This window comes from Dermochelys coriacea, chromosome 2 (assembly GCF_009764565.3).
Source record: "Dermochelys coriacea isolate rDerCor1 chromosome 2, rDerCor1.pri.v4, whole genome shotgun sequence".
Classification (NCBI taxonomy): domain Eukaryota; kingdom Metazoa; phylum Chordata; order Testudines; family Dermochelyidae; genus Dermochelys; species Dermochelys coriacea.
The window spans coordinates 176,123,189-176,136,295 of record NC_050069.1 but is presented as its reverse complement, the minus strand read 5'-3'; the positions used below and the strand labels follow the sequence as shown (position 1 = coordinate 176,136,295).

Sequence of the window (13,107 nt, the reverse complement as noted above, 5' to 3'; positions counted from 1 at the left end):
TGTGTATATATATATATATACATTTCTGCTTCTCCATTATTTTAGTTTATTTATCTTTTTGGCCTCCTCCTGATAACTGCCTATTATGGACCTTAACCTATGGGACTGAGAGATTAAGAGGCTTCTTTTGATTTATCTACTGCAGTACCCATATTATATAGATAGATAGATTAGATATATCTACATAAGCTCCTACATTGGTATGTTCTGAGTTACACGTTGTTTACAGTGTGTTATTTGTATCCTAGGTTCAGGTTCAGTGGTCGTATCCTTGGCCTTGCTCTCATTCATCAGTATCTTCTTGATGCTTTCTTCACGAGGCCATTCTATAAAGCACTACTGAGACTGTAAGTATATGAATGCAATCAACAGAGACTTGGGCCTCGATCCTGCCATGATCTCTGCAGAAGCAAACCCTTGTGGAGTTCATTGCAGGGCTGGGACCTTAGTTTTCAAGATCTTCCACTGTTTGTTTTTAGGGTAGATGGAAGGGAGATTTAATAATTTCATTTTTTCCCCACAGAATGTGCCCTTCTTTAATATTAACCATGTTGATTAAAGGGTTAAAAAGCATTGGAGTTAAGCACCCACTTTTGAAAATATTGGTCCACGTTCCTAAATTTTAATATTAGGAAAATGCAGTCCAAACCATTTAAATAGGATATGGGTCACTGAAAAGCATATTTAATTGGACAGTCCACAGAGAAACAATTATTTTCTCTAAACAAAATTAGTTATCTTGCTTGTCACTGGAAAAAACATAATTGCCCAAGCTCCATTGTTTGGATTTTTTTTCAGCCTAAACATTTGTTAATTATGTTTACAAATGTTAATATGGATGTTAAGCATTACAGGTTTCTTGTGGGTTTTGCTCAGCCTGTTTTACACAAAGATGCCCAGTAATGTATTCCTTTTAATGCTCATTGAAATGTTTTGATATTTTAATGGATGGTCTATTGCTCTTTAATCAATTGTATGCAATAAGAAAAGCCACATAAAATATACCAAGATTCAGTTGAATGAACTGATATATATTGACAGATGATAATTCAGAGGAATGTTTATCTGAAATGGTTGGTTAAACCATGACTTCAGTATCTCAGGCAGAGGTTAGGGGTCTATTACAGGAGTGGTGGGTGAGGTTCTGTGGCTGCAATGTGAAGGAAGTCAGACTAGATTATCCCAGTGATCCTTTCTGACCTTAAAGTCTATGAGGATTAATCTGAATTTGCAATGAAGTCTCTTTTAATAAGCTTTTAAAATGCACGTCATTCTCTTTTACTGATATTTAATGTTCTGTAGTCCACACACTTTGAGTTAGGTGCTTTAACAAAAGGTGTATGTATAAAGTCAAAAGGGCATCAGCTTTTGTCAGAGCTTTGTCATAAGAAAACACTGTACATGTTCTGAGCAGTAAACCATCATCCTGATACGCATAAGGTTATATCTTCCTCGTCGTTTCTCTGTCTTGCTGTACAATTAGGCCATGTGATTTAAGTGACTTGGAATACCTGGATGAGGAGTTTCATCAGAGCTTGCAGTGGATGAAGGATAACAACATCACTGATATCCTGGATCTCACTTTCACAGTGAATGAGGAGGTGTTTGGACAGGTAAGTATGGCTATGTGACAAACCATCGCAGAGTTTGAAAAACAGATTTGGAACTGACATAGTTAAACACAATGAACATCATTCTGTTTGAACAGATTCATAGTAAATTCCTTTAACCTTTTTTTGACTGTTCAATGCTATTTTCATCTCTTGCCTTTTGTTTCTTATAAGTCGTCTGTTTCAATGCATGCAGTTATTCTCAGAGTCTACCGTATACAATACTAGGCCTGGCCTCCCTACAGGCCTCGTCAGCCACTCACTGATGAACGGAAGGAATTCTCTAAAGTGGAATATAGCTCCTCTTTCTAGGGTGTAATTCAGACATATTTGTTATTCGGTGAATGTGGACAAAGGATGCAACTTACATGTCGATGTGACTGAAGGGGAAACAACAAATAGGTGGTGTATGGTATGGCAATCCTCATCACTACTTTGCCTTCTACCTTCCTATTAGTTGCTATTCCTTCTATCCTCACCTCCTTCTGCACACTGGGCATATAAATTACCCTTAGTTATGTACCCCCAGTAATTATGCTTCTGCCTCTTACACCTGATCATTTTGTTTTGTTTTTTTTTTAGTTTGTTTGTTTGTTTAACCAACTTAGGCATGAGGCCAAATTCAGCTTTCAGTTACACCAGTATACATTTAGAATAGCTCTGTTGATTTCAGTGGAGTTACTTTACATTTACACTGTTGTAAATGAGAGCATAATCTGTGTATTTTACACCACTATATATGACCCCACTGAATTTGGCCCAATGAGATAGTGGTAGGACATCAAAGAGGAGATGTAGGAAGAACAGTTGGAGATGGTAGAATGGACAAAAGGGGAGAGATAAGGATAGAGAGGCAGATTTGGAAATCATCAGCATGGAGACAGTAGGTAACACTGTGAGCATGGATGAAGTTGCCTAGAAAAAAGAAAGATAGGACGGAGCCCCAAGAGAAACCAATGGGGAGTTAGGGCAGGATTAAGAGGAGGAGATGCTGAAGGCTAAAGAAGTACCGAAGCCGAGAAAGTGCAAGATGAGGGTTTGACTAGTAGTCTCAAAGGCAGCAGAGAGATCAAAGTAAAATATTGCCCCTGTGACTTTCCAGGGAAGTAGCAAGGGCATAAGCCAGGCTGGAGGAGATCAAGAATAGAGTTGGAGCAGAGAAAGTCTGGAAGCAGGAGTAAACAATAGGGTCAGCAATAAGGATCTTGGAAGCAGAAGCAGAAATAGAAGAGTCTGTAGAAGGGTATTTTCAAGGTTGAGGTTGAACTCTGATGTGTCTGTAGACTAGTGGAAAGGAACTAGAAGATAGAGATTGATGACAAGGGAAAGAGGGGGAGCGAGGAAGGACAAGAGGCAAAAACAGAATCCACGGGACAGGATAAGGGATTGCAAGTATTGGGGCCTCTTCAGAAGAGATAAGATTGTTCTACACAGCCCAGTCCTCAACTGTTTTCTTGGCTTTGAGCAAAATTTTGCATGACATCCAAATGATGATGCAGTGGTTGCTCTGGGAGAAATGGCAGTTTAAAACTAATGCATAAAGACTAGGCAGACAAAGTTATGCAAATATACTGTACAGAGAGATGAGTTACATTTGTATTTACATTAGTAGACAACGAAGGTAAATGAAAACATCAATGGGAGTTGCGCTCATGCATCTGAGGGCACCACCTGGCTCATTACCTAGAATTATGCTCTTTGCAAAGAGAAAATGCATATCATTAAGTGGGATTTTGTTGCATGCTACAAATGACATGGGTTTTAAAAGAAAAGATCAAGATATCTGATAGTACTAAAACAGATGAACAGCTTAGAGATAGATTCTGATAGCCTTAGTCATGTTGACTAGTACCTTACTTCACAAGCAGACCCATTGACTTCACTGGGATTACTGGTGAAGTAAAGTGACTTTCATTATGAATAAGAGCATCAAAACCTGGCCCTAATCTCCTTTGTGTGATTTTAAAGTTTTTTGTGCAGGGACTGTCATTTTTTTGAATGTTTGTACAGCATCAAGCATGTTGAGGCCACAATCAGGTTGGCCTCTCGGTGCTACCCCAATATAAATGTTAAATGATAAGTCCATGAGAAGATTCCCATTGACTTTAATGGGTTTTAGGATCAGGCCCAAAGCTGGTCATGGGAGGAAGCAAATATTGAGGGCCTGATATTCAGTATTTAAGAATAACTTCTGTGTGAGTCAGATACTATTCAAGCAGACACATGGCAAATGATCTAGCAGAGAGTCCCAAGAATTTGGTGTGTACAAGTCTGGCCAGCAAAATTGTAAGATTGAAAATTGTAGACTGGTTGTCAAAAAACCTGTGTTTAAAAGAATATGGTCAGACAACAAAGATCTTGTGGAAAGAAAGTTTAGGAAATGGAAGAATGAAACCTGGAATTATGTATTTCTCACAGATGAGTCCAACTTTGAACAGTTGTTGGATCATTTAAAGTGTGGGTGAACAATACTTTACCAAAGTGTAAATCACAATGGTAGCTCTATTAATATTTGGGGGCTGCATCTCAAAGGATGGATAGGGTAAACATAATCTAGAAGGGACATTTGGGTGCAGCATGGGACTCTGCTCTACTCCACCAAAATCGCAGTCTTTCTTGCACCTTGTACCTGCAGGGATTGTGTGTTACTGTCCCTGTGGCAGTGCACAAATCCCTCTGCAGCTCTGCTGTCACAGCTCTGTTCACTCACTCCTGAGGGTTCCCTGCACATTCAGCAGCAGGGTGGCCTCCCCATGTCTGGGGGCTTGTCCTGCTCCTTTCAGTTCAGCCCAGGGGTGTCTGCTCATCAGCTTGAGATAAAAGGAAGGGAATCAGATAATGCAGAGGATCAGATAATGAGGATTCGGATAAATGGGAGTATACTATATAGAGATAATAAGAAGCTGAAGAAATCAATCATCAGGAAATCTGCATGTTTTGGGAAACCCTGCAAGAGATTTTAGACAATGGGACTCAAGCACGTGCTTAAAGCTAGACATGTGCATAACTGCTTTGCTCAACAGGGACTTTCATCACTCTATCACAACTATGCACTGTCTTCAGGAATGAAATTGAGCCCTGGGGCCAAAGTCTTAGCTGGTGTAAATGAGTGCGGCTCCATTGGAGTCCATGTATACCAGCTGATGAGCTAGCCCATTATGTCTAACTTTACCCTGGTTTACCTTACTTGCTCTTACTGCTTCTCATTAAAGCTTGATGATTTTGATGAATCATCAAGTGTTTCCATAATTCATGATGCTGTTCTAGGTCCCTGTCAATGGGGCAGAATAATGAAGATCACAGTATATATGCTTTCTTTGCAATCTCTTGAACTAATAAACATATAAAACATGTATGTAGCCCATTCATTATCTATAGCAGACATCACTACTATGGCAGCAGAAAACTGAAAAGGGCATAAGGAGGTTCCATCACTTCCTAAATCATTTTTTTTAGGGCTTGTCTATGCACAAATATGGTTTGTAGCAAGTTGATGTGTGAATCTATTTGCACTAGCCTTCTGCAGACTGTCTATGTGGACTCTGCTGATGTGCATTAACAGTTTGTTAATGTGCTTTGATGTAGTCCTATTTGAAATCAGTTGTGCAGCCGACATCATGATTTGTTGACTTAATGTACCCTCTCTATACACATTCACATAATACATCATTGGAAAGCTTATAATGTCTACTTTAAGATGATGTATGATGTGAGGCTGACAAGTGGTGCCATTACCATAGAAACAGGATAAACAATAATACCATCGACAATTAAAACTTTGAAATATTTGCATTCGTTTCTATTAGATTAATGACTCTATGTATTATTGCAGGACATAAAATTGGATTTCTTTGTAACCTCAAAGCACGACAACAATCTAAAGTGTGAAACAAAATAGAATAATGAATTTGAACAAGTATCATTGAACTGTAATAGTGCTGTTTACATTTCTAGTCAAATTCATTATCATCATCTTGTTCATCATTATGGTCTCTATTGACAATGTGTGGTCTCCATTGCTTTGGCATGTACACAGTTCTGTGCAGGGAAGATTGTTCTGACTACAGACACAGTTGATTGTGCAGTGAGCCCCTACTGGTACAGGCACAAATAAGGTCTTGTAGGAGCTCAGAAGCCACTGGGCCCTTGACGAATACAGGAAGTAGTTCATCATCCACATTTTTCCATCCATGTTGCAGTGGTGATCCAATATCTCGTTCACCTGTGTGCAAAGACATCCAAATCTTTGTTTGCCAATATGCTCTTTAGTCGTGCTCTTCAAAACTGTCTTCACGTGATGGGAGTTTGGCCAGTGACTTGTCTTTTTTGATGGCTAGATTGAGGTGTAAACTATTCAGATTTCTCTGGGTGTCCTTTTCTTTTTTACTCTGGTCATACATCGCTGCTAACAATTCTCTTGCTGCAGAAATTGCAGCTTGTCTGTCACTCTCTCCCAATTTGGCACGATCTCTGGAGCATAAAGCTCCCTTTGTTTTGACAGCATCAAACACAGATTTTTTCCCCTGTACCAAATAGGGATGAAACAGAGTTAATACAGCAGGAAGTATGTTGCAGAAGTCAGGAGTGAGTGCATCACAAATTGCATGCACAAGTATGAAGCGACACTTGTCAGTTGTGCTGATAATGATGCATCTTTCAATCCACATGCTATATATGTGTTCCAGTTTTGAAAAGTAATGAACCACAAGGACCAAACCTTCTGTGTCAAGTAATTACTATGATTACTTTGACACCGAGAGGCCCAAAAGCCATATTAGCACATACTGCATGCAGAGGCATCCTTGTGTCCGCTTTCTTACTGTACAAGTCTTGGACTTCAGCACCCCACTGGTGATGAACTTTGCTGCTTCCCCATTGTAAAAGCCTCCAACAAGAAGGTGCATTTTGAACCATATATTCACAGAGGAATTTTACAAGTGACTGCTTGTTGAATGCCACATTTAAAAACTTTTTTCATGGAGGCAAAGGGTGTCCACCAATCACCTGGTATTTTTTGTATCCAGCCTTAGACCCTATCCAGTGCTGTCTTTCTGCAGTTTTCAAGGAATTACTGTTGTCATATGTCAAAGACTTTGATTACAAAATTAGCTTTGACAAATCCTTTTAGGTCCTTCCTCAAGTACTCAGCAGCCAATACACCGAATATGTGGAATTTGTCTCCAGCCATCATTTGTATCACAGCCTTAACATCTTTGATGTATACAGTGGTTTCTTTGCATATGTCTACACAGCAAAGAAAAACCCACTGCTGGTCAACCAACTCAGCTCACAGGTCTCAGGCTGTGGGGCTTTTTCATTGCTGTGTAGACTTCAGGCTTGGACTGGAGCCCAGGCTCTAGGATGTGTGGATCAGCCAGCCATGGGTTTTTCTTTGCTGTGTAGATATAGTTCCATTCTCTTAGCTCATGGATTCTTTCAGCTTGAGCTTCCATCTGATGCCTTAATTCAGCTTTGTCTGTTGTTCTCATTGTTCCATCAGCATGGAAGAAGAACACAGGCTCATGTCCTCTTCAGTGCCAAAGAACAGTTGCCATTGAAACATCATCTCTTCATCTTGCTAAGGGCAGGACTCTGCAGAAAACAATTCCTGGATTGATAGCTGCTGTGATTGTCCCTCCATTGTCAAACTTAAATTTCGTCTTCTTGGCCATGCCTGCAAATGTTTTCATGACAGAGATCTTGACTAGGCTGAAGAAGCTATGTGTTTCATCAGAATCAAATGGACCTGTCACAGATCTCTCCATTTATTTTTCATCCACAGTAGGTACATATGCAATTGCTGTGCTCTTTCTTTGTTGCAAGCTTGTGCTTGAAACCAGGCCAAAATGGAATCACGTGAGTGTGAACAATATCTATGCAATTTGGTATTGGTAGGACATTATGAAGTAGTAGTCTTAAGAGACTCCAGGAGAGATCTCAGACATTGTTCATTTATAGGTGACAAGAGTTTTTTTTTCTAAGTGTTGTTTTTATCGTCAGACAGTCCTAGATGTGTTGTAGGTTTTTCAGATACTGCACATTGCATATGAGTGTCTGATTGCCTGGGTAGTGTAAGTGACTTTTCTTTCTCATGGGTCAGTGATATTTCTTGTGATGCTGAACTATCTGCAAACTGTTCTTCAAATGCCATTCTAGCCATTGAAAACAAGGTATCTTTCCATCAATGCTCTCTATGCTGGTGTCTAATTACTGTCTCCTTTATGGATGAGATTTCTACCAGCATGAAGTGGAGTAATTCCATTTGAAATGAACATACCCCTCTGGAGTCTTTCTACTTCAGTTTTTGCAACACTAGTGATGAACTGCCTCAGCTCATCATAACTTCAGAATCCATGGAGGTACAGTATGTCAGTTCAATTGTGAGACCCGAACTCATGGGTTAAGCCATGCCGCAAGACCTGTGTGCAGTGGTGTGATCATTTTGGAACACTTAAATACTATGCACTCTGCAACTGAGAGACAGCTTCTTTGAATGTCTTCTGAAGGATGACACTACTGGCTGAATTATATGCCTCTTTATCTACCAATCAAAGGACAAACTCCTGCACCAACTGGGGCACAAAAGTAGCTGCCGTCTCTAAACTACAAACACCTGACTTTGGATAACACTCTGAAGCTTTCATTTTGGCTATTTCAGACCGAAGGATTGAAGCCGCATTATACAAAATCACTTGTTCATTTGAAGCTATTCATCAGGCTCATTCGCCAGAAGAACATCCACAAAACATTTGGATGAGTTAAGTTCCTGCTTCAGATGACTAGCAGCTTGGATAGCATCAGCTAATGTTATTGTGCTGCATGGACAATGGTAGATATGCCTTTCCCATGCTGTTCATCGAATGAAATTGCAGAACCATAGTGTTTTTCTAATCTTGCCTATAATTTGCTACTAGAATAGCTTTCAGTTTCTACAACTGAGGGAAGTAGGGCTTTATATCTTTGTAGCAGCTTGGACAGAAAAGCTTTCTTGTACATAAGAGCATTGTCTATCTCTTCTACTAGCTGATAAAGTGCAATGTCATAATGTGACTGTATTGTTGCAGTGCAACTAGATGGTTTTGCTTTAAGATTCTTTTTACTCAAAGAGGAAGAAGTCATGTTGAGTGACAAAAGCAATCAAGTCTTCTACAGATATTCAGTGCAACATGTCATCATCTTGTCTTTGAAGTGCTACGTCCCTTAGATGGGTTGCTCTCAAATGTTCCTTTTTTATTAAGTTTCTTGTCTTTCTTGGAAATGCATCCGATGAAGTGAGCTGTAGCTCACGAAAGCTTATGCTCAAATAAATTTGTTAGTCTCTAAGGTGCCACAAGTCCTCCTTTTTCTTTTTGCGAATACAGACTGACACGGCTGCTACTCTGAAACCTGTCTTTCTTGGGTGGTTTTCTCAAGCAAACAATGCAACAGGGCCAATTGCTGGAGGACATACTTGCTCTGGTGGCTTTAGAAGCAGATGAACATGATGTTCTCTGATAGGATTCAGAATCTGTTTTCTTCCCTGGGTTCAGTAAAACTCTGACATGTGCAACATTCAACTTGATTGTGTATTTCTGAAAGCAACCCCTGTGACAGAGTATTGGTGGTACATTATCTAAACTAGAAAACTCATCCAGTAGCCACAAATGCAATTCATCTCTCCTGGCTTCTGCTGCCAGCATCACAGAATTCTGTCCGCACTGATTGTTTTGACAGTTTTGCATTCTTTTGATTTTCTTGACAAATAACACATTTTTCAAAGTTTGTGAAGAGTCTTTTTCTCTTTGATGTAAGCTTTAAGGGGCTTGTGTGCTCAATGTCTTCATATACTGTAATTTATCTGTAGTGGTAAAATTATTATTTGTTAGCATTACTACCACCATCACCATTTTTCATTTTGTACACGTATACAGACTTATGCTAAATTAAATATAAATTAGATCTATATGTTAGTATCAAAATTACCATTTTAGAGCACTTTGATTGAAGCCCAATATGAAGCTGTGTATTGTCATCTCTAACACTAACACTGCGTGTCACTGAAAAAGTGACTAAAATCCACTAAAAAGTTAGAATATTTAACTAGAATATTTAAAAGACTAGTACTGAATAAATAGGCAATTACAAATTAATTGCCTATATATGCAGACTACATTGATTGTACTATATTATATGTACAAATGGAGAAGCATTACATTAGGAATTCACATATATTTATATCTACCCACTATGCCGTACAAACTATAGGCACGCAATCTACTGCTACTAGTGCATAAACTTCAATATGAGACTCATCTGGTCAGCAAATTTCATTTGAAAATATAGAAAACTATTATAATCACTTGTGACATACTTTGACGATGAAGAATATGCGATGTGAAAACATTTCATGTTAGTATATTGCAATATGTTGATATTTGACATTGTTGCCACATGCTAAACACCTTCATCATTTCTGTTAAAAAAAAATACTTGCCCATGCAAAACCAATACAAACCTTTTAATACATTATCATTTGGACAGACATTGGTGTTTGACCAATAAACACCACATTAAGGTGTTGAAATTAACTTAAGAAGTAAAAACTGTAGTTGTAGTCATGTTGCAGTGTTTCTGGAACTGTGCAAAAAATAAAAGGAGTACTTGTGGCACCTTAGAGACTAACAAATGTATTTGAGCATAAGCTTTCATGAGCTACAGCTCACTTCATCGGATGCATTCAGTGGAAAATACAGTGGGGAGATTTATATACATAGAGAACTTGAAACAATGGGTGTTACCATACACACTGTAATGAGAGTGATCACTTAAGGTGAGCTATTACCAGCAGGTGAGCGAGGAGGAAAAACCTTTTGTAGTGATGATCAAGGTGGGCCATTTCCAGCAGTTGACAAAAACGTCTGAGGAACAGTGGGGGGGGGGGAATAGTTTTACCTTGTGTAATGACCCATCCACTCCCAGTCTCTATTCAAGCCTAAGTTAATTGTATCCAGTCTGCAAATTAATTTCAATTCATCAGTCTCTCGTTGGAGTCTGTTTTTGAAGTTTTTTTGTTGAAGAATTGCAATTTTTAGGTCTGTAATCGAGTGACCAAAGAGATTGAAGTGTTCTCCTACTGGTTTTTGAATGTTATAATTCTTGACGTCTGATTTGTGTCCATTTATTCTTTTATGTAGAGACTGTCCAGTATGACCAATGTACATAGCAGAGGGGCATTGCTGGCACATGATGGCATATATCACACTGTTAGATGTGCAGGTGAACGAGCCTCTGATAGTGTGGCTGATGTGATTAGGCACTATGATGGTGTCCCCGAATAGATATGTGGACACAGTTAGCAACGGGCTTTGTTGCAAGGATAGGTTCCTGGGTTAGTGGTTCTGTTGTGTGGTTTGTGGTTGCTCGTGAGTATTTGCTTCAGGTTGGGGGGCTGTCTGTAAGCAAGGACAGGCCTGTCTCTCAAGATCTGTGAGAGTGATGGGTCATTCTTCAGAATAGATTGTAGATCCTTGATGATGCGTTGGAGAGGTTTTAGTGGGGGCTGAAGATGATGGCTAGTGGCATTCTGTTATTTTCTTTGTTGAGCCTGTCCTGTAGTAGGTGACTTCTGGGTACTCTTCTGGCTCTGTCAATCTGTTTCTTCACTTCAGCAGGTGGTTATTGTAGTTGTAAGAACACTTGATAGAGATCTTATAGGTGTTTGTCTCTGTCTGAGGGGTTGGAGCAAATGTGGTTGTATCGTAGAGCTTGGCTGTGGACAATGGATCGTGTCGTGTGGTCTGGATGAAAGCTGGAGGCATGTAGATAGGCATAGCGGTCAGTAGGTTTCCGGTATAAGGTGGTGTTTATGTAACCATTGCTTATTAGCACCACAGTGTCCAGAAAGTGGATCTCTTGTATGGACTGGTCCAGGCTGAGGTTGATGGTGGGATGGAAATTGTTGAAATCATGGTGGAATTCCTCAAGGGCTTCTTTTCGATGGGTCCAGATGATGAAGATGTCATCAATGTAGTGCAAGTAGAGTAGGGGTATTAGGGGACAAGAGCTGAGGAAGCGTTGTTCTAAGTCAGCCATAAAAATGTTGGCATACTGTGGGGCCATGCGGGTACCCATCGCAGTGCCGCTGATTTGAAGGCATACATTGTTCCCAAATGTGAAATAGTTATGGGTGAGGATAAAGTCACAAAGTTCAGCCCCCTGGTTTGCCGTGACATTATTGGGTATACTGTTCCTGACGGCTTGTAGTCCATCTTGGAATGTTGGGGTAGAGGGTTTCTACATCCATAGTGGCCAGGATGGTGTTTTCAGGAAGATCACCGATGGATTGTAGTTTCCTCAGGAAGTCAGTGGTGTCTCGAAGATAGGTGGGAGTGCTGGTAGCGAAGGGCCTGAGGAGGGAGTCTACATAGCCAGACAATCCTGCTGTCAGGGTGCCAATGCCTGAGATGACAGGGCATCCAGGATTCCCAGGTTTATGGATCTTGAGTAGCAGATAGAATACCCCAGGTCGGGGTTCCAAGGGTGTGTTTGTGTGGATTTGTTCTTGTGCTTTTTCAGGGAGTTTCTTGATCAAATGGTGTAATTTCTTTTGGTAACCCTCAGTGGGATCAGAGGGTAATGGCTTGTAGAAAGTGGTGTTGGAGAGCTGCCTAGCAGCCTCCTGTTCATATTCCGACCTATTCATGATGACGACAGCACCTCCTTTGTCAACCTTTTTGATTATGATGTCAGAGTTGTTTCTGAGGCTGTGGATGGCATTGTGTTTCTGGCTGAGGTTATGGGGCAAGTGATGCTGCTTTTCCACAATTTCAGCCCGTGCACGTCGGCGGAAGCACTAACCCAGGAACCTATCCTTGCAACAAAGCCCATTGCCAACTGTGTCCACATATCTATTCAGGGGACACCATCATAGGGCCTAATCACATCAGCCACACTGTCAGAGGCTCGTTCACCTGCACAGCTAACAATGTGATATATGCCATCATGTGCCAGTAATACCCCTCTGCCATGTACATTGGTCAAACTGGCCAGTCTCTACGTAAAAGAATAAGTGGACACAAATCAGACATCAAGAATTATAACATTCAAAAACCAGTTGGAGAACACTTCAATCTCTTTGGTCACTCGATTACAGACCTAAAAGTTGCAATTCTTCAATAAAAAAACTTCAAAAACAGACTCCAACGAGAGACTGCTGAATTGGAATTAATTTGCAAACTGGATACAATTAACTTAGGCTTGAATAGAGACTGGGAGTGGATGAGTCATTACACAAAGTAAAACTATTTCCCTCCCCCCCACCCCCACTGTTCTTCAGACATTCTTGTCAACTGCTGGAAATGGCCCACCTTGATTATCACTACAAAAGATTTCCCACTCCACCCCGCTCTCCTGCTGGTAATAGCTCACCTTAAGTGATCACTCTCATTACAGTGTGTATGGTAACACCCATTGTTTCATGTTTTCTATGTATATAAATCTCCCCACTGTATTTTCCACT

At 40.2% G+C, this 13,107-nt stretch overlaps 1 protein-coding gene across 3 annotated transcripts in view; it reads left to right on the top strand.

The window, feature by feature from the left end:
* HECW1 (HECT, C2 and WW domain containing E3 ubiquitin protein ligase 1) overlaps positions 1 to 13,107 on the top strand; it is a 354,103-nt gene that overhangs the window by 324,179 nt on the left and 16,817 nt on the right. For all 3 annotated transcript variants that reach the window (XM_038392643.2, XM_038392644.2, XM_043508692.1), the window contains 2 exons: positions 249 to 347; positions 1,484 to 1,613. In XM_038392643.2, coding sequence (XP_038248571.1) covers positions 249 to 347; positions 1,484 to 1,613 — 229 coding nt within the window. The remainder of the gene's footprint in view (positions 1 to 248; positions 348 to 1,483; positions 1,614 to 13,107) is intronic.